Consider the following 22,170-nt stretch of genomic DNA (forward strand, 5'->3'; position numbering starts at 1 on the left):
CTCAATTGAATGATTGATGTCGAAGCCGATTGGCTGTTGGCCGTGGGGGATGAGCTAACGCCGTTTGATTGGCGGAGAGCGAAGTGCCCTGGTAACCGTCGCAGTGACTCCGCAGCGGGCTCTGGGCGGTGGCCGCCGCAGCCGCCCATTCACGGACCCGAGTGCGCGCTTTGCGCAGCGGAGGCGGCGGCTCCTCCTCACTGCGGGACAGGGCGGGTTCCCCGCGGGTCCCCAGTGCTTCCCCCCCGCTCCTCCAGGCAGCTCTGCCTCCTTCCTTCCTTCCCCGCCCGTCCCCCCGTCCCACTACACCCGGCGCCGCAGCGCCGCGGCGGGAGGGGGAAGCACCCCGTGTGCGCACGCGCGGGCTGCAGCGACATTCCAGCACTTTCTGGCGCGCGGCCCCGGCCCGAGGGTGGCGGGGCCGCGCGCGGGCGTTGTCATGGCGACAGCGCGCGCGGGTGGCGGGAAGGGCTGGGGCGGGCGGCGTGAGGGGAGTGTGAGGCCTCGGGAGGCTGAGAGGGGCTCTGAGGGCTCAGGGGGCCTGGCTCCTCTCAGGGCTCGGGGGTCCCTAAAGGCTCAGGGGTTCTGGCAGCTGTGAGAAGGCTGGGGGAGCTCCAGGATCTGTGAGGGCTGGAAGGGCTGTGAGGGAAGTGTGAGGGCTTGAGGGGCTGTGGGGGCATGGGGAGCCGTGAGAGGGCTGTGAGGGCTGAGGGCAGTGTGGAGGTTCAGGGCGTCCAGCTGCTGTGAGGGCTTAGGGCTGCTCTGAACCCTGCAGTGGCAGCTCTCTAGAGGCCCCTATGATGTGAGGGGAAGGCCCCAGTGAGGGCCTCCTGCCTGTGAGGGGATCTGAGGTAGACATTTTTTAGTTATCAAGGCTTCCCCACGTGGGCACCTCCAGCCTGGGCTGTGTGTGGGTGCTGCAGCCCTGTCATGAGGCAGCCAGACACCCCATGCTGGATAAATACCAGCCTCGCCTTTCCTTGTCCCTTATTCTGTCTCCCAGCTTTGTGAGCACATTCTTGCCCAGACAGTGCATCCATTGGTCACAGTTTTATTAAGCATACTTGATTATTGTTTCAGTAGAATCCTTTTTATGGTTCTATGTATTCATTGTGATGCCAGCTTGGTCTACAAGTCCCAGCATTTCTTCTTGTTTCATACTGGAGCAAAAACTTGAAAGAGGCTCCTAATGGAGCTCCCAAGACAAGGAGTCTCGTCCTGCTGCCTTGCTGTGGGGTGGGCTGAGGCAAACGCAGCCATGACCTCAATTCTGCTGACACAGCCAGCTCTGTGTGACACACAGACGGCTCGTACACATCCTGGAATCCATGCCTGGATAACAATAATCCAATCCTGTGCCTGGGTCAGGTGAGGAGGAGGTGGCAGGATATAGAAGTCCCATGAAGGCTTTGGCTGGAGCTTGAATGGCCTCTGGTAGTCGGCTTAATACAAAGAATATGATGATCGATATTTCTGGCATATAAACAACATTGCTGCAGAGGTGCTGGAAGGAGTGCAGGAACACTTGGAGCAGCCCCAGAGCATCAGGAGTGACTGAGAGGGTCCTGGGGCTGTGTCTGCCTCTGAGGTGTCTGGGGGGACACACAGGGCTCATCCCTCACATCCACAGCCTGAATGCAGCACGTTGATGCAGCTCCCTTTGAGATAGCTGAGTAACGCAGAGGCATTGGGGTCCAGATTTATCCTGCTCATTTCAGGCATTGATTAAATGGTGTTCACACTGGAATCAGAGGAAAGGGATGGCTCAGCCCACTCCAGCTCAGAGCAGTCCTCTGACATCACCTTTCTGTTCTCTGTGATGCTGTTTGAGGTGACCAATTCCAAAAACTGCAGCATCATTTAGGTGCTAAAGGCAGCCAGGATGAATCTGGATACGGCTTGCTCAAGATTTCACACAAGCCTGTGCTAATCAGTAAAGACAGCTTTTCCTGCAGGATGTGATGCCATCTCTTCAGAGTAATGTACAAAAAGAATCCTGCTTCTTTCTGATTAAAACCAGGGAATGTAGAGCGTGCTGCCTGCCTTGTGCTGTCTGGGGAGGTACATTCAGGATCAATTCTCTTCAGGTGTGCTCAGCACAGCGTTCAGAGGCACGTGTGCTCAGGAAACCCTGGGAAACCTGCCCTGAATGGAATGGGGGAGCCACTGCAGGCTTGGGGGAGGTTTTCTGCTACAGTGCTGCTGTATTTAATGCAGGTACAGCTTTGGGTTTTTTCAGCCAGGGCCAGAAAGCAAAGGCCTGTGCATTAGTGCCTCCATGTCCTACTGTGCGAGCAATCCCGAGCCATTGTGCTTCCCACAGCCTCTACTCCAGCCTGCACTGCCTTTCATGTTCGGGAAGCTGCTCTGTAATGTGTGGAGTGAGCAATTGTTGCCACCCCCAGCATTCCCAGAGGCAGTGTGAGAGTGGAAATGCTCTGCTGGTTAAGGCTCCCACACCTGTCTGCAGAGCCCAGTGGAGCAGGGCTGGGACCCTATGGAGCAGCTAAACTTTGCTCTCTGATCGAGCTTCCAGAAGTTTCCAAGGAGATTCAGCCACCTGAATATCTGAGGAGGAAGCATTTCAAATTATTTGTGCAACATTAATTTTTGCTAATTCTAGCCCAGACAGCAAGTATGTATGTTCTTAGCTACCTGCACATCCACAGGAAATGACAATCCTATCTTAAATATTTTCCCATTTTTTAAATTGAAGTAAGATGCCAGTATTTTTCTCTGAGGAGGAGCACAGTCAGGAATCTCCATGGAGAGCTGCTGGAGCTGCTGACCCTGTCAGCCCTGGTATTTCTGACGCTGTGGCAGGCCAGCATTAATTAGTGTGTGCCAAGAGGTGAGCTGGCAAGTGCCACAGCAGGTCTGTGCCAGAACCCTGGCTCACACAGAGCATTCCTCTCAGGGTGAACCTCTGCATGGAATACTGAGTGTGAGGCAAATTCTGGGACAAAAAGGTGCACATTCCACGGTCCTGCCTGAGCCAAGTGCTGCAGTGCATTTCTGGTGGCCCTTGGCTGGTGGAGAGGCTGCAGCTTGCCAGAGTAGGGAGTGCTGGAAGGCAGGTGGGAGGGCAGAGGAAGGAACAGCACTGAGGTGGGATTTTTGTGGCTCCCATGCTGTGTGTTCATTGCAGACATCTGTCTTAGCTGGTATTTGATTACTTTGAAAGCTCTCCTCAAACTCTGCTGTAAGTGACAAGCAGGGAGGTTTCACCTCATTTAGGGGCAGATCCCATCTGTAAGTGCTGCATAAGAGGGGTCCTAGGAAACATCAGGGCAGCGTTACATGGCCAAAGACCCTGGGTATAACCCAAAGAGAGACACAGGGAAGTTAAAACAAGTTGGAAATCACATTTCTGTTTTGCTGAATTAGGTATTAGGGTTTTTTAAAACTTATTATTGCAATTGTTTTGGTTTTGTAACTACCTGTATTGCCTTTTGCTTGGAAACAGATTTTACTGTAAACACAACTGGTTTGGACAGAGTGAGGAGGAACTTTTTTTTCACTTTTGCATATTACCTTTCCCTTTCACTGAACAAGTGTTCTGTGTGTGTGTGCAGAGCTGATCCCTCCCCTCAGCAGGCAGGCACACAGCGACTGTCCTTCCTCCCTTGGTGCTTAACCAGTGAGACTGCAGCCTGTGTCTCTGAAACACGATCCAGTCTGAACTGAGCCTCTACCTGGGGCTGGCAGGAGCCCAGGCAGGAATCACAGGACTAATTCTCTCTCTGTAGGTAAAAACCTGAAGCCCTGAGTTAAGGGAGGGACTCTAGAGGATGAGTGTGGGTGGGAGCTGCCTCCAGAACCAGAGGGTTTTTGGTGTTGTGGTTGTTTCAGGTTTATGGTAACACTGAAGTGAGACGTGGGTATGTGCAGGTGTTTTCTCATTCTCATCTGATTGTTGCTTCTAAGGGTAAGCAGCCTTGTTTTCCAGAAATTACTGCTCCTGTGATATTGAAGTTGTGGAGGTGAGAGGCTGCTTCCAGAGGCCGGTGAGTGAGAGGTGCAGTCATGGGATTCGTGCCTGAGGGAAATCAGAATGGCTGAATGGGATCAAGCCACAGACCCACCCAGGCCAGTGTCTTGTCTCCAATGCTCTGCAGCACTTGGCAAAGAGGAACAGGGCAAACAGATATGGATGTGGCAGGGCAATTCTTTGCCACAAGCAAGTAACTTTTTTGTTTAATAACCCCAATTTATAATAACCAATGGGTTATTATAAATTTATCTAATCACCTTTTGCAGCCATGTAAACTTATGGCATAAACAGCCTCCTGTCCTGATGAGTGCTGTGGTTTAACTACGATTGGTGTGGAAGAAGAGCTCCTTCCATTTGGTTTGATGATTTCCACTGAGTAACTCCATTCACGAGGCCCTGAGCCTGTCCCTTCAGAGCTTTCACTCCAGGACTGTTTCACATTTGTTGTGATACTGTGAGACAAGGTAATGCTAAACCAGCTTTTACTTTGTGTAATGTTTGCATTAATTGGCCATTTACATCTCCTTCATGTTTGAAACCTGTGAACTTTGAACATTGTTCCCATGAAGGTTCCACAGCTCTGCTGCTGTTCCTTGTCCAGTGATAAGCCGGATAGCTGTTGCCTTCTTCCATGTGGAGGATCCGTTTCTCCTGAGACTTTCCACCAAGAAGTGGTGACTAATTTGGTCATGAGGTGCACATATGGTGACACCCCTGCTGTGAACAAAAATAAGCTTTCCTTCACACAAAAGTTGATTTTATCACTCCTCTGTCTCTCTCAAACCTCCTCTTCATTCCCAGGGCACTTCTCTTCCTGATAGGGATTATTCTTTTCCCTTATTTCCAAAAGAGCCTTCATCCATACTCCATGCTAGTGTCTGTCTCCCTGCATAGAGGACTTCTCCAGTGCCATGGCTTCTTAAATCCCTGGTCAGAGTGGCTTTCACATCCCACACAGAGAGTCTCCATACTGCAGTGTCTTTCCCCTGCATCCACAAGGTGTTCCCAGATCAGCCCCCTTGCTAACTGATGTCATTTGTGGTGGGAGAATGGCTCTGGAGAAATGGCTCTGGAGAATGGGAGGGATCTCTGGCTCTGTCAGAGATTTCCTTAGGCTTTCTGAGGGGTGCTCTGCCAGCCTCCCTCTCGTGACTGATCCCTGGCATTGCACACTACTGCTGCAGCAGTTCCTGTTCTGTGTTTATCAGGCTTGAACAGGGATCTGACAACATCCTGCTGCAGAGGGATGTGAATATCTCACATGGAGGGAACCTGGTCACCTCAGTGTACACTGATTGCACTTAGAAAACACCAAAACACTGGGACTTGCCTGGGTTTGATGGCGTTGTGAAAGGACTTTTATATTAAGAAAGCTGTTGCAAAAATTGCAGGTTTTATGATCCCAGTATTCCTTCAGGCCTGTTTTTCTTCAGTGTGTTCAGAATTAGCTCTTGAAGTAGGAGTGACAGTCCATGAGGTAAGATATAAACATCATATGGCTGCCTGCTTCTCAGGAGAGACACTCAGATACAGGATCAGAGGCAGGGTAGAAGAACAACATTAAAATATACTAAATCCTGCCATCCATGAAAGGCATTCCTCTCATCTTCTGCTGGGTTTGCTCCACAAGAGATTGTGGATTCCAAGGCCTCAGCTTGGGTCTCTCCTACCATAGGGAGCCTGGGTATGTCAGAATGGGAAGAAACAACTCAGGCCCTGTGGGTACAGAGGGGAACTGCAGGCAACAAACTATTTCCCTCAATATTCATGGGAATTCATTAGGACAGCTCAGATGGGATGTACTGGTTGAGAATCCGTGGTGCTTTGGGATGCCTAAATGACAGTTAAGCCCTAATAGCCAGGAGCAGATCAGTCACCCTGTTGTGTATCTGAAGCTAAAATAGAGAAAGTGCTTTCTGGTGTCAATTTTTTTTTATCTAATACTTTTAATTTTCTTCTTATTGGTATTTGCTGACAGCAGCAGAACTGCAGTTGCACATGAGCAGACTTTATTATCTGCCAGAAGATCTCTGCCATGGTTCAGCCTGAGTGAGAAGTGAGGGCCCTGTATATAAACATAAAGAATTTACAGACAGTTAGAAAATCCTCATTATTTATCATTTCCTCAGTTGAATTGTCACCAAAGGCCTGCAAGCACCTTTGTTTCGAAGTGAGTGAGTTCATCTAGAATCTCCTTTTAAGTAGGTTTCAGCTGTCCAGGCAATCTGGGAATTTATTCTGCAAACTTATTGTGGGGCTGACATGAACAAGCTGCTCTATAGAGAGCTGGGAGGAAGGAATATGTTACCAGTATTAGTCTCCTTTCTTCTCATAGGTTCCTCATTTTGTTATTTTATGCCTTTTTTATTACCAAAACACCAGTTTTAAAATCCCAATCTATCTTATAATTTAGTAAAAACATCTATAAATGTTTTTATCTGTCAGAAAAAGAAGTGGTTGTGGGTCTTTGCATGGCAGAGCAGTATTCATTGTCACAGGGTGGCTCAAGGGGCAGGGGTTTAATTCAGTGGCATGTGCAAGGCAAAGGTGAAGTGTCAGGAGGCCACGCTGAGCTCATTGCCTAATTACTCACTTATTATCTGTGTGGAAGTCCCAAAGCTTCTAAACAAGAGCTTGGGGAAGTTCTGGCTGATATCCTTTTCTCTTGGACCCTGTGATCTATTCCAATTCAAGAAGGTGCAATGACTGACAGGCCAGAGCACCTGGAGTCCAGGAGTTCCTGGCATCTCACTGGTTTATTTCCATTTCTGACAGTGGGAGGATTCTTCCTCAGCAGGTTCCAAATCTGAGCCAGGAATGCCAGAGCTCACCCCTATGCTGTCAGGTCACCAAGCCAGAGCTATGTTAAACAATTGCATTTCCAGGTGCAGGGTGAATGAAGTCTCAGGAATTTCCCTGATATTGCTGACTCCATCATAACCTCTTTATTTTTTCTATGCCACCTTGGCTGGATGCCTCCTACCTTCTTCAGATGGTTTGAGCAAAGAACACATCAAAAGGTGTAGGCGTGTCTCTCATCAACTAAATACCAGCAGCTGGGTTATCTGAAATCTTTTTCTTTCACTGCCTTCAGGGGTTCTCATTGTGTACCCCAAAAGTACACAGCAAAACAGCTCTTGAGCAGAGGCAGCAGCAGCACCCTCATCCTGCTCCCTGAAACATTCTGTGTTCACAATAACCCCCCTGCTTTGATCTCATGCCAAGAATAACACAGACAGTCTATTAAAACATCTTTAATGACATGATACAATTAAAAATATCTAATGTGCAACTCAAAGAAATGAATATGAAGCTTAAGTCTGTTTCCACAGCCCTGTAAACTTGACTGGCAGGTTCCAAACCTTCATTAATTGGTCTGAAAATGCATGAATACCCCAATATTATGGGGGGGTTGTGTCCTATATTATCAGTTGGGAGCACAAGGGATGAATAATCAGATTTGAAAGGATTTAGATGCCATGGTAGCTTTAAAAATCCTGCAAGGCTTACCACTGCATCTGTGAGCATTTACATTTCTGTTTAAAGTGGTCTGAAAAGCCTTGGAGACACTCATCCCTGAGGCTCTTAACAGTCTGTGTGTTTTAAGTCTCTGAAGCAGTTGAGAAGAGAGCTCTAAATGCCTTAGTCAAAGGACAGTGCTTGTGAATCGATCCCTTTTCTTCACAGTAACACAGAATTTGTACAGCACCTCATCTTTCAGACGTGCAGAGCAGACCAGAGGAGCCAGAATGACTGCCAGGTCCCAGGGGAATCCTGGTTATTAGATCATAAAGTAACTCTGGTCATGGTGAAATATGAAAGTGACAATTAGGAAAGCTTCTGTTCCTGAGTCTGCTCTGGTCTAAAGGGCAGTGTCAGCTGAGACACTTCCAGAGTCAGCAAGAGAAGCAGGTCAGTGCAAATGAACAAACAGGTGAGCCTCAGCCCAGCGTGAGCCCAGCTTTAGCAAATGTGAAATTAAATGTGTTCATTTGAGTCCTTGCTAAAGAGTTTAAATTGGAAATGTTAACCCTGTGTGGCCATGACTCAGCTGAGAGACAAAAACTCAACTGTGCATCTGTGCCCTTTGTTTCTCCTTTGATCCTCTGCACATTTTGTAGAGGCCAAGACTAGGAAGGATTGGTTTTGAAGGATTCCTGGTCAGCAGGAGTGTTCATTGGAAGGGACACGTGGCCATCATCACTGACAAGAAAGCACAGACAGATCAGGCAGAAAATACCTGCATTTTCCCTAGAACATGGAAGCAGTTTTTATATTCTGACTCTGTTTTAATGCCCTTCCAGTCTTCATTAATGGCAATACTGCAGGTATCATCTCTAGAGAGGCCACAGAAGAGGACAGAGCACATTTTTCAGACACCACCTCTTCTGATCTGACAGGATTATACAATATTAGCTTCACAACAGCTCAGGGCCTGCCTGCTCAGAGGCATCATTTCATGTCTGACATGAGTAATCCCAGCTGTAGCCCAAGGAAGAGCCATGCAGGCTGTTCTTGTTTGGAGAATGAATAGCTTGCCATCCACCAGGAATCACAGACTTCCTGTGGAGCAGGATCCATTGGCTCAAACTACAGCAGTGCAAGTACCAGCAAGTTGCTGGGAGCCCTGCAGAAAAATCACTTGCATCCTCCAGTGACTTACACCTCTGTGATTTCTGTCTGGACCCTGCTAACTGTGCTCTGATGAGAGCCTTGAGTCACAGAAAGCCGTCAGTCATCGAAAACGCTGCTGTTCCTGTGACTGGAGCTGCTCTCCTTGGCCATCACTCGGTACGAGATGCGCATGAAGGAGCCCATGAGCAGCACCACGAAGAGGATCAGGAGCAGGGACCAGACCCCCGGCTCGATCCCCTTCAGGAAGCTTGGGCTCTCCTGGGGCAGGGTGCTGGTCAGACTCAGCAGGTACCCAAGAGTCCAGCCAGATGATCTGTCACCCATCTGTTGAGATAAAAAGGAGAGGTCAGAAGAGAAGGAGACGGCCTGGACCCCAGCTGTGTTTCTGTGCATGGGCCCAAGGCTTTGTATGTGTTATCTGAGACTGCTCCAAGGATTTGGCTTGCAGTGAGGAGCTCTCCCACTCTGAGTGCCCCGAGTACACCAAGAGGCCTCAATGGCACTGCCACCCACACCTCTGCCCATGGGCATGTAAGCTGTGGCCTGGGCAGCCCCTCTCTCCTGAGCTGTGCTGTATTCTCTGCTTACTGATGGGGTTTTCTAGTGGCTCTCAAGCCTGCATTGTGGATAGTTGTCTCTCTAGCCCTGGTTGAACCTCAGACTTATGGTTGAGGTTGCTTGTCTCTGCCTTTCCAAGATGGGCTCCCTGGGGGTCCTGGGCCTACCTCATTACCTTGCCTTTTCTGATGGTCACTACTTGGCCCTGCTCAGTGGGACCATGGCTGCGATTATCAGTTGTGAAGAGGTCTGGGAACAGGCTTGATTTTGTGAAGGGAATGACCTGAAAAAATTCCCCTGTCTTTAGGGCCTCCAGATCCCAGAGCAATTTCAGATCTTATTAGAGATTGGGTTAGGTTATTAGATATTAGGAAGAAATTCTTTGAGAGGGTAGGCAGGCCCTGGCACAGGGTGCCCAGAGCAGCTGGGGCTGCCCCTGGATCCCTGGCAGTGCCCAAGGCCAGGCTGGACATTGGGGCTTGGAGCAGCCTGGGACAGTGGGAGGTGTGCTTGCCCATGGCAGCGGGGGAATGAAGTGAGCTTTAATATTCCTTCCAGTCCAAAACCAGTCTAGGATTCTATGATGATAAGGTGTTTATCAACCCTCATGAGTTTAAAGGTGGTTAAAAAAAGGTAGGGAAGCACCTTTTGGCTCAGGAAATGTTACCAGCAGCTTGTCCTTAGCATTAAGTGGAGATCACGCTGTACTTCCTTCCCTGTCAACACAGATTTCTAAAGATGATCCAGAGAAGATTTTTGACCCCTGTGTTTTTCAGAGAGGACAAGTGTCATCTCTGGCTCTTTGAGAGTGATTTTCTTGTTTATCACAACTGTGAATCCATTTAACAAAACTGTCCTGCTGGAGAATCCCAGCTGGTTAGGGCTTGTCAGTGTGGGAGCAGGCTGGCTGTGCTGGGACCAGCCCTCCTGGCAATGGGAACACTGTGCTGAAGGAACTGACCTTCTGGAATGCAGTCCAAGCAGGCTGCTCAAAGTCAAGTGTGTATCCTCGTGTACTGAGATGGAAGATGAAGGCAGACACAGTGCAGTAATCAACAAGTGTATCCAGGCTTGCTTGGGACTCCCTCATCAGCTGGTGCCATTTCCAGAACAAAAAAAAAAGAAGATGGGGGAGAAAAGTAAAATAAGTAAATACTCAATAGCCAGATTCCAGGCCTGCTACAGCCTCTGCTTTCCTGTGGAGGAGGGGGTTTGTGTCCTGTGCCAACTGAAACCACATTTCCTGCACTCACTGGGCTGTGGGGTACAATTCAGTGTCATCTGGTACTTTGTTCCCATCTTACTAAGCCAGATCCAAGAGCAGCAGAACTGACACCAGGTTGCCTTGCTGGTGAATTGCTCGGTAGGATTGATTCCCTGCTCTCTAATTAGGTTAAGCTGATGCTGCAGCCTTTCTCCCACCTGGAACATTGGGATCTTTCTCCTCCTCCCAGAAGAGAATGCTTTAGGGGACTGCCTATGGCTCATTAACAAACCCTGGAGAAATTGCCCCATTTGAATGTTACTGTGGATGCTCCATCAGTGTAAATGCAAATGAGGGTGACCTCCCAACCACCAGCTCAGGGAAAGAAGTGACAAACTCCCTCTGGCTTGGGCTCCATGGGCTCAGGTGAAATGGGATCAACCCTGGAGTCGAGTAATTGTGTCCCTTGCACTTAAGGACAGAAGGATAACAGAAAGACCAAGGTGATGTGCAGGAGTGAGTAGACAACCTTCCTGTTTACTCCTTAAAACACTGTAAAAAGTATTTGTGGCTTTTCATTTAATTAGGTCCAGCAGCAACTGGGATTTGAGAGGAAGGAAAATAGTGGAGCCTGTTTCCTCAAAGTAAAAAAAAAAAAAAACCACCAAAAAACAAACCCACAAAAAACAAGGAGAAGCCCCACAAAAACCCAAAACTCAGACAAATCCAAATTTTTCCCTGAGGGAGCCAGTAAGTTACAACTCTGTCAGTCTGAGCCCTGTGGACTTTTGCAGCAAACTGTTCCTTGCTTCCCACTCTCCCTGCACACCGAGTTACTCCACAGTTACCTCTTTGACAGACATCCCACACAGCCTCTGGACAGCCTGACCCAAGTCAGGAGAAGGTGCCTTTGCTCTCATGAAGTCCATGGCCTCAGAAACCACCTACAACAGCAGCAGGAATAATCATCAGGTGGGGCTGTGCCCTGTGTCCTTGCGCTGCACACAGAAATTGCCCCCAGGGAAGTGAGGGGCAGTGGCTGAGCATTGCCAGGGTGCCCTTGGTGTGCAGGGTTGGTTCCTGTGCCTTGGAAGGGCTCAAGGGACACGAGCAGAGCTGTTGCTGCCTGGAGATGGAAACAGGTCTGTTCCCAGCATGCCTCCAGCAGCCTTCCTGGCCCTGCCTGGATAAGTAGACTGGTCACAGAACCAAAAAAATCATATTGGTTGCAGAAGCTATCTAAAATCAAGTTCAACCATTAACCCAGCAATACCAAGCCCACCACTAAACAATGTCCCCAAGTGCCACATCTACACAGCCTTTAAATCCCTGCAGGGATGGTGATTCCACCACTGCCCTGGGCAGCCTGTGCCAGGGCTTGACAACCCTTTTGGTAAAGGAGTTTTCTGTAATATTCAGCCTAAACCTCCCCTAGCACAGCTTGAGCCATTCCCTCTCCTCCTGTCCCTGTTCCCTGGGAGCACAGCCTGATCCCCCAGGCTGTCCCCTCCTGTCAGGAGCTGTGCAGAGCCACAAGGTCCCCCCTGAGCCTCCTTTTCTCCAGGCTGAGCCCCTTCCCAGCTCCCTCAGCCTCTCCTGGAGCTCCAGCCCCTTCCCCAGCTCCCTTCCCTTCCCTGGACACGCTCCAGCCCCTCAGTGCCCTTCTTGCCCAAAACTGAGCACAATATTCATGGTGTAACCTCAGCAGTGCTGAGGACTGGGAGATGATCCCGATGCTCCTCAGCACCATGTCCATGGGAGATTGGGGAAATTTCCAGTTACCCTCCCTGGAAATGCCCTCAGCTTGTCCCAGGATCTTGAGCTACTCCTGGTTTAATAACCCAATGACTTTGGCTGCTGAGTTCAGGTTCTCAGGTAGAAGGGTGCTTGTGCTGCAGCATGACCACGAGTTTGTAAGAGAGGGGCAGAGGATCTCCAGCTTTACCACAGACCTGGTGTGGGAAGACCTGCTCAGCACACAGCTCCTGACTGTCCCATCCCTGCTGGCTCCATGGAGCTCTAGAGTTGGTCTCAGCAGCAGACATTGAGGAGACATAGATGAAAAAAACTCCCCCACAGTCCCTGTGGAGCCAGTGCTCCATGTTTGAACAGCTGTGTGGCAATGAGGGGGAGAGGGCAGGAGTGTCATGGTCTGGATGTTCCCACTGTATTGATTAATGGTCAAACTGGTCCCATTTCATGGGTTCCTCATGCCAGTTGCTTACCCCAGTGTAAATGAGAACTCACCAGAAACCTGGTCTGAAGGGGCTTGAGACCACTGCTGAGGGAATGCTTGAAGAAGTTGCAGGAAGAGGAAGAGTTGAGCAGGCTTTGCACGAGGGTCATGCAGGCTGTGGGATTGCTGGAGCCCGTGATGTTGAAGACCTCCTTGGGGCCAGGGATGTCCCCTGTGTCATCACTGGCAGCACAAGGCCCAGCATGCACCGACTGCCACTGCACTTGCTGGGAGTAGGTCAGGGGCCAGCAGGGATTGGACACAGCTTTAGCACTTCTCTGATCCTGGAGGCAGGATAAAACAAGGGCAGAGGAGCAAGAGAGGACATTGGCATCCCAGGGCTTCACACAGGAAGACAGAATGTAACATGGTTAGGAGCAGCTTTCCCCAAGCACTGCAGTGCTGAGATTGAGCAGGGAGACTGTGAAATCTTTGCCAGATCTTATGGCAGCAAGTCAACCATGAGGCCCAGCCAGGTCCCAGCTCCTGCTGAGCTCAGGGCCAGTGCCTGGACCTGTTGAGAGGTGATGAGTCCCAGCCCTACCACCCTCCCTTAGAGCACAAATACAATTTCATGCATCCTGTGCTCTTTCTAGTTGCAAGGAGGCTGTTCTGATCTGCCTCCCAGATGCTTCAAACCCCACCAGAATCAGTGGTTCTTGTCTCTAGCAATTTAGCACTATAACTGTGGTGAAGTTGGTGCCCAATGTGTGACACTCAGGTCTTAAATAAGGGCAAGTTGGGTTTATAGGGAAGAAAGTGAATGGGCAGGGAGCAGTTAATTCCTGAAAAACACAATTTTGATGAGGATTATGGTGATTCTTGAGTTGGTAACATCCTGTGCCACTCTTTTCCTTCCCCCTCCTTTCCCAAATGAAATAGAGTTTGGAAGAACCAAAACACTGGCATGTTTTCAAAATGAAATATTCTCTTTTAAAGATGCTTCAGGGTTAAAGTCAGCAAAGGAAATACCCCAAAGGGAAGGTCCCACTTGGTTCCTGTGCTCCCATTCTAGGATGGAGGAGCAGCTCCTAGGAGCCAAGGCAAGCCTTGCCTCTCCTCACCCTGAAGGAGATGTTGACACCTCTGAAGAGCAATTTTTTGCTTGTGTGTGTTAAGTAGGAGCCAAATAGAACCTGTATGTAGGAAAGCCTTGAACTGGTGCCTGTGTGTCTGCTTGGAGGGAGAGGAAGTTTTACAAATGCACTGGGTTTGTGCAAACAGCCTCTGCTAAAGAGGATTGACCTTAAAGGGATTGACACTTTGTCCATTAGCACACCTTGGGCAGCTGCCATTTGGGGATGTTGTGCCCCTGAGCAGACACTCACACTCACACACACACCCTCACCTGGAGGAGCACAGAGAGCAGACACTCATACTCACCTGCAGGAGCACAGAGAGCAGACACACTCACCTGGAGGAGCACAGAGAGCAGACACCCATACTCACACTCTCACTCACGCTCACCTGCAGGAGCACAGAGAGCAGACACTCACCCTCACCTGCAGGAGCACAGAGAGCAGACACTCTCACTCACACTCACCCCCACTCTCACCTGCAGGAGCACCGAGAGCAGACACTCACCCTCACCTGCAGCAGCACCGAGAGCAGACACTCTCACTCACACTCACCCTCACCCTCACCTGCAGGAGCACCGAGAGCAGACACTCTCACTCACACTCACCCTCACCCTCACCTGCAGCAGCACCGAGAGCAGCCTGCGGCGCAGCTGCTCCGTGCCGTGGCAGGGGCACTGCCGGGTGCGCACCCTGTGTGTCTGCCCGTAGAGCTGCAGCCTCACTCCCTCCTCCGGGACCTGCTTCTCCTCCAGCTCAGAAGTGAGCTGTGCTGAGGCTCCTCCCATGGACAGGACTCCTGCCATCCCCTTCCTGGAGGGGCCCAACTGCCCCTGCCAGTCGTACTGACCCAAAAAGAACAAGAGAGGTCAATCCTTGAGACTTCTCCATCTCAGTCACAGCCGGGTGCCAGCAGGAGTGCACAGAGAGGGAAAGCAGCTCGCTGGTGCCCACAGCCCAGCTCTTTTTGCCCACAGGACCTAAGGGTGCTGCACCAGTGGCTTTGGAGGGAACAGAGGAGCCGTGTAGAGGCACTGCCCCCTGCACAGAGCCTGCCCACAGCCTGGGGAAGCAAACAGGGCTGCCCAGCCTGGCTGGCTGCACTAGGCAGTGGTCTCAGCAGGCAGGAGAAGGGACAGTGGAGAGGGTGGTGGGGAGTGGCAGGGACGGTTCCAAGAGGGCAGATATGGGTTTCAAGCGCTGCCTTGATGCCAAAGTGATCCTCCTGTCAGAGGAACCCTGTGGCATCACCTCCTGCAGTCTTGCAGAACTGACTTTGGCAATGCTGAAGTTTGCAGCACAGGCAGGAGAGTTTCCATGGGGTAAATGCTCTGTGCCTGGCTGGAGGAGGCTGTCAACAGGTCTGACAATTCCCTAACCAGTGTGTGCCTGCTGCTGGTTATCAGAGCTGCTCTTCACATCCCTGATGAGAAGTAACTCAGTCTAACCCACCTTTCTCTTGCCTTCTGAGTTCTTTTTGAGACCCTTTGGCTTGAGAAGTGATGGGTGAAACAAGAGAAATGAAATTATTTTCTTTTTGTTTAGCAAGTGCCTTCTAAATACAGAGCAGGCCTTCTTGGTGTCTCACTGAGAGAGGCTTTTGCTTCAGCAGCAAGAGAATCTGCTTCTCTACCACCCACAAGACTCCCCATGGGACAGCTGGACTCCAGTAGCAATGCCACAGCTCTCCACAAACAGCAGCAGCTCCTGTTAGACAGAGGCACTGAGCTACAGCTGCAGTGGGGTTCTTGGTGATGGCCCATGGCCAGGCTAGGTAAGGTCATCTATGTGAGCATCCTGGACGTGCTGGCCAGAAAGCCCCATGTCTGACAGGGCACCTGCCATGGATGTGTTCATGGAAGGCCAGAGCAGAGATTTGGTTCTTCAGCCTAGTTATGACCATGGAACCACAGAATGGTTTGGGTTGGGAGGAATATTAAAGCTCACTTCATTCCAACCCCCTGCCATGGCAGGGACACCTCCCACTGTCCCAGGCTGCTCCAAGCCCTGTCCAGCCTGGCCTTGGGCACTGCCAGGGATCCAGGGGCAGCCACAGCTGCTCTGGGCACCCTGTGCCAGGGCCTGCTCACCTCGTCACCTCAACCAGCTGGTGCTGGATCTAAGCTGCCTCCTCTGAAAGGCAGTGGAAGTTGTGCTGAAGCATTAAATACAGGGGTTTACCCATCCCACCACTTGTCTCTGTGGCTGTCTCTTAACAGGAGCTGCTCAGGCCAGCTCTGTGTGGCCCAGGGAGAATCATCCGTTACCTTGAAGAAGTTCTCCAGGACATAGTTAACAGCAACCCAATTGAATGCTTCTTCCTCTGGGCTGGACAGGATTTGTGCCCCTTGAAAGCTGAAGGGGGATGACTTCAGGGTGCCAGTCAGAGCTGCAAGGAGACTGGCAGAGAGGATGGGATGGGTGAGGCTAAACACAAAAGAAAAAGAAGGCACATTTGATGTTACAGGACCCTGCCAGGAGCTGCCTGCAGTGGGGGCACACTGCAGGGCTTCTGCTGTGCTCCCTACTTTGGGCAGCAGCCCAGAGACACAGTGACAATCCCACTCCTGCTGCTGCTTCCCTCTCCCCTCGCATGGCACTGGAGGCAAGAACAGCAGAGGGATGGTTTGAACAACTGTGCCACTGTTTCAGAATTTAGGACCTTAGTACCCTCTGTCCCTGAGGAAATCCTCTGGCCCAATCCCACTGGCCTGGTCCCCTCCAGACCTGACTTTTCCCCAGTGTCTGAAAGGAGATAAAGGTCCCAGTGATGTGGTGACTGAGAAGAGGGTCCACAAGTGTGTGTGACAAGGGGAGCCTTCCCACCACCATTTCCAATTTGCTGACAAGAAGCACTCCTGCAAGCCCACGTGGGCTGTCACACAAACTGAAAACACTTGAGCTTCCAGACTGATGGGTGTTTTCCCAAGCACTAATTGTGAAAGTATAATTGCGAAGGAGACACTTCCAGCCTGGCAGAAGTTGCAGGACTGTCATCTTCATGGCTGCCTGGGGCAACACATGGAGACACAGCCATGCCATGCTCCTCTCCTCAGGGCCTGAGGAAGGTTTTCCTGGCTGGCACATTAGGGATGGCTCAGCCTGCAGAGCAGACAGGGTGAGATGCCTGTCACAGAATGATCCCATGACATGTGCTGATCTCTGGGTGTGGGTTTGCAACATTCACTCACTTCAGCTGCCTCATGCTGGTGGTGGCTCCCAAGTACAGGGGGGTTTGGCTGTGCTGCTCTGCTGGGATCTCATTCTGGGCCCAGTTCAAACATGGTTCCAAGCTCTTCCCAGCTTTCTGAGGAGAATCTGAGTAGCTGGAGACTCCTGGACCTGAGGACCACGGAAACAGAATGGAATTTTAAGGGAGGTTATGGGAGAACTGTGAGAGCTGTTACCCCAGAGATTGCTACCCTAGGACATGGTTAAGACAGAACCTGTCACAGATGGAATGAAGGAGGTCTTCCAGGTATCCATCCTGCTAAAATATGGAACTGAGACAAAAATGTGCACAGAAATCCCAAATTACACTAAGACTACCCTAGCTCTGCAGCTGAGACATCTATACCAAACACGACTGCTGCAACAGCTGAGGCTGTCTCAGCCCACAGAGGAAGAAATGTGGCTTTAGTTGCTATAGAAATAAGCAAAGGACACACAGAAGCTGATGTGTCACCTCTCTCCTCCAGCCACTGAGCCCCTGCTGGCAAGCAAGACACCCCTGCCCTAGAGGAAGCCAGTGCTCTGCAGAGGGAAGCTCTGTGCCAGCCTTGACTCATTTTTCCAGCAAGTCATGGGGTCTTAGATGCTGGTTTTGAACTACTACCCAGGAAGAGTCTCCCTTCCCCTCCCTCCTGATTCCCTCTCCAGGTGCTCTGCTCTCTGTGGCACAGGCCACTCACACCTGGGCTCAGACCTGCCTGGGCCTCTTGTGCTGCTGCTGGCAGCAAACTGCTCACAAACTGCTGCTTAACCCAGCCACTGAATGAGGGACACAAACTAGGTTTCAGGGAGCCCTTCTTGCATCTTCTGCGTGTGATTTGTGTTGTTTACAGCCTGCAAGGGCACAAACCCTGTTCCCTGCTTGCTGTGCAGCTGCCCTCCCACAGCATGCTGCTGCTGAGGGCTCAGTCCTTCCCCCCATCCCACTATAACCAGGCTTAACATCAAAGCAAGATTGGGAGATAGGGAAGGAAAACCCCATGCATTAATGTATGAAAGCCTCTCAGCTGGCATTGGCAGGGCCAAACTGATTCAAATTTGTGAGGAAAACCCCCAAATTCTCTGAAATGGGACACCTAAAGGCAAGCTGAAGTTATGCTTGTGTTGTCAAATGCTACATAGGGGATTGGAGTCTTTTCAGCTCTGTCCTGGAACTACCCCCCACTCACTGCCCAGGGCACAGTCAGGAGGAGGCAGAAGATACCAGGAGTTGTCCTGCAGTCAGATTTGTCTCCATTGCTGTTCCCTGGGTGAGAATCCAGCAGCCTTGGCTCCACCACTGATCCATGTGGACATCAAGACAAGCCACATCCTCTCTGTATGCTTCCCTGCCTGCAGCAGCCCCAAAATCCTGACCCCTGCTACTGCCAAGGGCCTGATGGCCAGCTGTGTGTGGCTAATTCTGCCCAGCTGAGAAGAGCCATATTGAAAATAAGCAACTTGTGCTTCACCATTGCCGTGCACAGCTGGGTGGTGCAGGAGCCAAGGAATTCATGGCACTGGTCCATGCACAGGTCTCTGTTTGTTCATCCATCCCATGGCAGTCAGATCACTGAGCAGGAAGTGGGCACCTTACCTTGCACAGGACAGGAACTGCACCCTCTGATCACCCCGGTCTTGTTTGCCTTGGTGGTTGTCCACTGGTAGATGAACAGGATGGTGCGGGATGGGCCAGCATCCAGAACAATGCCATACTGGAAAAACCCCAGAACATTCTACTGAAAAACACTATTGAAGGCATGCTGACTGATAGTGTAGGGTTACCCAGCAGATACAGGTATTCTGGGTGACCCCTGGACCTGCACTGCAGCGTTTGAGTTTGCTTGTTACATTCAAAGAGCAGGCGAAGCCAGAGGATGATGAGGATTTGCAGGGAACCGTCTGCATTTCTGAATATATATGAGGAACAGCAGGAGTGGAGAAACGCCCAGAAATACACCAGCCCTACAGTGGCATGTGCTGGAGCTCTCCTGAAACCAGGCAGAGGACTTCCCCTGAGAGCTGAGCCACCTGGAGCTCAGGAAAAACAGGTCCTAAAGCAGTGGGAGATGGCACTGTACAAGTTCTCCACTGATTCTGGGACTCAAACTGCTGCTGATTGGTTTGCTCAGGCTTTTGTGCAGGGATTGGAGGGCTGCAGCTCACTTGTCCCGAGGTGCCCGGGACTCTGTGTCTCTTTGATATCCCACTGCAGTGAGGGTGTGACACAGGCGAGGATTGCCCCGATGTGTGCAGAGCTGTGGGAGCTGCAGCCACCAGCACAGACACTGTACAGCACAGCAGCCCTCAGAGGCAGAGATGATGTGTTGGCAGGAAGAGCAGCAGCAGTGGACATGACCAGCTCAGCCCCTTGTCCCCTGGCAGCTCTGCTATTACCCAAGGCAAGGGCTCTGTGTCTCTTTGCCCCCAGTGTTTGTCTGTTTGCTGCTGACCAAGCCTTGCTGCTCCCAGTGTATGAGGATGAGCAAGTGGAGGCCACTGGACCACCCTGCAGCACAGCTCTGGATGTCCCCCCACCCAAAATAGCTCCAGAGCTAGCCTGGGGCTCCTCTGCTCCTATTGCATGACCCCAGTTTGGGATATCTCCTACAGACAGGAAGGAAACCCATGGGCTGCATGGTAGTGTGTGGTCGAAGCTGGATCTCACACACAAATAGAGCTGTGACTGAGTGGGAGGAGAAACCTCCTCAGAGGTTGATGTTAATGCCACCAGAAGGGTTCCAGCACCAGACCGAGCTGGCTGCAGCCTCCCAGTGAGGCTGGCTGCCTCTGCCCTCCTGGAGCTCCCAGTTGCACCAGTCCTGGCACCCAGTCCTGGCTGGGCTGGAGCAGCAATGCGGAAGGAGGCTGGGGCTCCCTGCCCGAGCCTGCTGGCACCCTCCCACACCAGTGACAGCTCGGATTTCTAGCAGGGACATGTTGGCTGCGCAGAAGAGGAAGAAAGGAATGGCATTGGTGGATTTTTTTTTTCCTCCTTCAGAAAATTAGAGGCTGTGCTAGGAGCACAAGGGAGAAGGGGAGGGATCACCACTTTTATGTCCAGCTCAACACCAGGAAAGGACAGAACATGGAGCAATAAGGGGGTTTTTAATCCAGTTTTGTTTCTGAGAGGAACACGGAGGAGGGGTGCCATCTCTAAACACACAGGATAGCCTCCTTCTGTTGGGTGAAACCATGGTGTGCCACTGAGCTCACCTCAGCAATGGGAGCATCAAGAGACAGAGCAGGGGAGCATTAGCCCCCCCAGATCTGACCCAGCTGTGAGGAGCACACTGGCTCTTTGATTGAAATCAACATAGGACCAAAGAGAAGAAGGCATGAAAGACAATTTGTTTTTAGGACAGAAGCAGCAGTTCAGGAGCACATTCCTACTGACTTCTGAGAGGGACCTAGCACTTCCCTGCACTGACACCCCTGGTTCCTTGTTGCTCTGGGGCAGCTCCTGCCATGGGCTGCCTCCTCTCAGCCTGCCCTGAGCATCTGCACTGATCCATGGACCATATCCAGCCTGCATTCCCTGACCAGTCAAAGGGGTGGGCTTGTTTCTGGTTTGAAAACCCACAGTCTGTTGAAAGATGCCAGCCTGTCCTGACAGTCTTGTCCCAGCTCCCTCCTTGGTTTGTGAGCAGCTCAATAATAAAATGATGTCAAAAGCAATAGAACAGCCCAGCTTAGCTGCCTGTCTGCCCCCTGGAGAGCCCTTACCTTGGTCCTGAGTGGGGCCACGGGCACATCTTTGGTGGAGACACAGAGCAGCACGATGCCCGTCAGTCCCGCCACGATCACCAGCCAGGGGGGAAGCAGCTCACGCCAAGACATGAAGAGCTTCTCCTTCCCCCAGAGAGGAAGCAGCGGAGCAGCAAACCAGCTGCTCCAACAACCTTTAAAAAGAGCAGCAAGGCGTGGCCGGGGCCAGGCTCTGACTTAGCCCAGCCCCAAGCCACAGGGACCACAGGGGCGCGTGGGCCTGGCTGCGCTGTGCCAGGCAGCTCTGCCTTCCCTTCCATCCCTGCTGCCCATAAATTATAAATTACAGGAGGGCTCCGTGCCCGTCCCAGGGCCAGCTGTGCAACGGCACCGCTGCAACCTCGAAACTGCCCCAGGCAGCGGCGCTGAGGTAAACAAAATGTGGGGTTAACTCAGCTGGTAATAAGGAGGCAAAACTCATCCCTTTGGTATTCCTCATCTGGCAGTGTGAGCTTCCAAATTAGAACTGGGGAAACTGCTTGTTACTTTATTCCTAAGGGCTTGAGTCCCCCTTTCTGACAGCCTCCCTGTGGAAAATAACCAAGGCTCGGGCTTTATGGAACACATGTGTGCTTTCTCCTGGCAGTGCCACAAAGTCTCATCCCTGCAAATGGAAATTGTGAAGAAAACTCTGCGGCTGCTCGCACTGAGGCATTTGGCTGATTGCTCATGTCCACAGACTGGTCATGGATCTGAAGGTCAAACCAGGAATGGGGAAATTCCACTTCTCTGTTTTTGGTGACATTTCCTCTTTTCATTGCTGTCTGCCCACGAGGAAGCCTCAGACAGCCCCAGGAACCCTGAGCTCTGCTGAGAAACATGGAATCACAGAATCTCCTGAGTTGGAAGTGACCCAAAGGATCGAGTCCAGCCCCTGGCCCTGCACAGGACACCCCAAGCCCCACCACGGGGAAGCTCCTGGAGCAGGTCCTGTGCAGAGCTCTAAGTTGGGCAAGGCTCTGGAACATTCTCTTGTGAGGAAAGGCTGAGGGAGCTGGGCCTGTTCAGCCTGGAGAAGAGCCAGCCCGCAGGGACCCCATGGGTGTGTATGGTGTCTAAAGGGTGGTGCCAGAGCACGGACCAGACTCGGCAGGTGCCAGCAGTGGACAAGAGGCACAACTGACACCCAGGGAGTTCCACCTGAACACGGGGAAGAATTTCTTTCCTGTGTGTGTGACCAAGCAGTGAACAGCCAGCCCACAGAGGGAGTGGAGCCTCCCTCGCTGCAGATATTCCAGAACCGTCTGGACACGATCCTGAGCCGCCTGCTCTGGGATGACCCTGATGACCCTCTATGGTGGTTTCCAGCCCGAGCCATTCCACCCTTCTGTGATTCCACGTGCCTGAGAGCGCTGTCCAAAGGCTCCTGGAGCCCCGTCCGCCCTGCCCCGGAGTTCCGCGGGCCGCGGGAGCCGGGGACACGCAGGGCAGCCGCCGCGGAACCTTGCTGCGGCGGAACCTTGGTGCTGCGGCGCGGGGCCCGCGCGCG

General features: G+C 51.6%; 1 protein-coding gene and 1 long non-coding RNA gene across 3 annotated transcripts; one reads left to right on the forward strand and one right to left on the reverse strand.

Moving 5' to 3' along the window:
* The first annotated feature begins 633 nt into the window (after positions 1-633).
* On the forward strand, positions 634-6,904 carry LOC135283194 (uncharacterized). The gene is made up of 3 exons (XR_010349048.1): positions 634-4,007; positions 4,261-4,458; positions 4,564-6,904. It is a non-coding gene; the product is annotated as an uncharacterized LOC135283194 (long non-coding RNA).
* A 119-nt stretch (positions 6,905-7,023) lies between these two features.
* LOC135283192 (ectonucleoside triphosphate diphosphohydrolase 2-like) lies at positions 7,024-20,820 on the reverse strand. 2 transcript variants are annotated; one of them, XM_064393721.1, is made up of 9 exons: positions 20,640-20,820; positions 18,511-18,628; positions 16,895-17,045; positions 15,971-16,103; positions 14,324-14,548; positions 12,639-12,911; positions 11,240-11,335; positions 10,149-10,280; positions 7,024-8,953 (listed from the first exon to the last, which is right to left on the reverse strand). In XM_064393721.1, the coding sequence occupies exons 1-9, from the start codon at positions 20,751-20,753 to the stop codon at positions 8,726-8,728; spliced, it is 1,470 nt and encodes a 489-aa protein (XP_064249791.1). In that variant the 5' UTR covers positions 20,754-20,820; the 3' UTR covers positions 7,024-8,725. The 2 variants fall into 2 exon arrangements, with proteins under 2 accessions (XP_064249791.1, XP_064249790.1); XM_064393720.1 differs by having other exon boundaries at positions 7,041-8,953; positions 15,971-16,130; positions 20,640-20,818.
* Between the last annotated feature and the right edge of the window lie 1,350 nt (positions 20,821-22,170).

This window comes from Passer domesticus, chromosome 18, assembly GCF_036417665.1.
Source record: "Passer domesticus isolate bPasDom1 chromosome 18, bPasDom1.hap1, whole genome shotgun sequence".
NCBI classification, from domain to species: Eukaryota; Metazoa; Chordata; class Aves; order Passeriformes; family Passeridae; genus Passer; species Passer domesticus.

Coding starts and splice junctions, on each gene's coding strand:
- LOC135283192 (XM_064393720.1), bottom strand. CDS start 20,753: ATGTCTTGGCGTGAGCTGCTTCCCCCCTGGCTGGTGATCGTGGCGGGA. Junction 17,046..18,510: donor CAGTTCCTGTCCTGTGCAAG/GTAAGGTGCCCA, acceptor CGTGGTCCTCAG/GTCCAGGAGTCTCCAGCTAC. Junction 14,549..15,970: donor TCCTGGAGAACTTCTTCAAG/GTAACGGATGAT, acceptor TTTTTGGGTCAG/TACGACTGGCAGGGGCAGTT.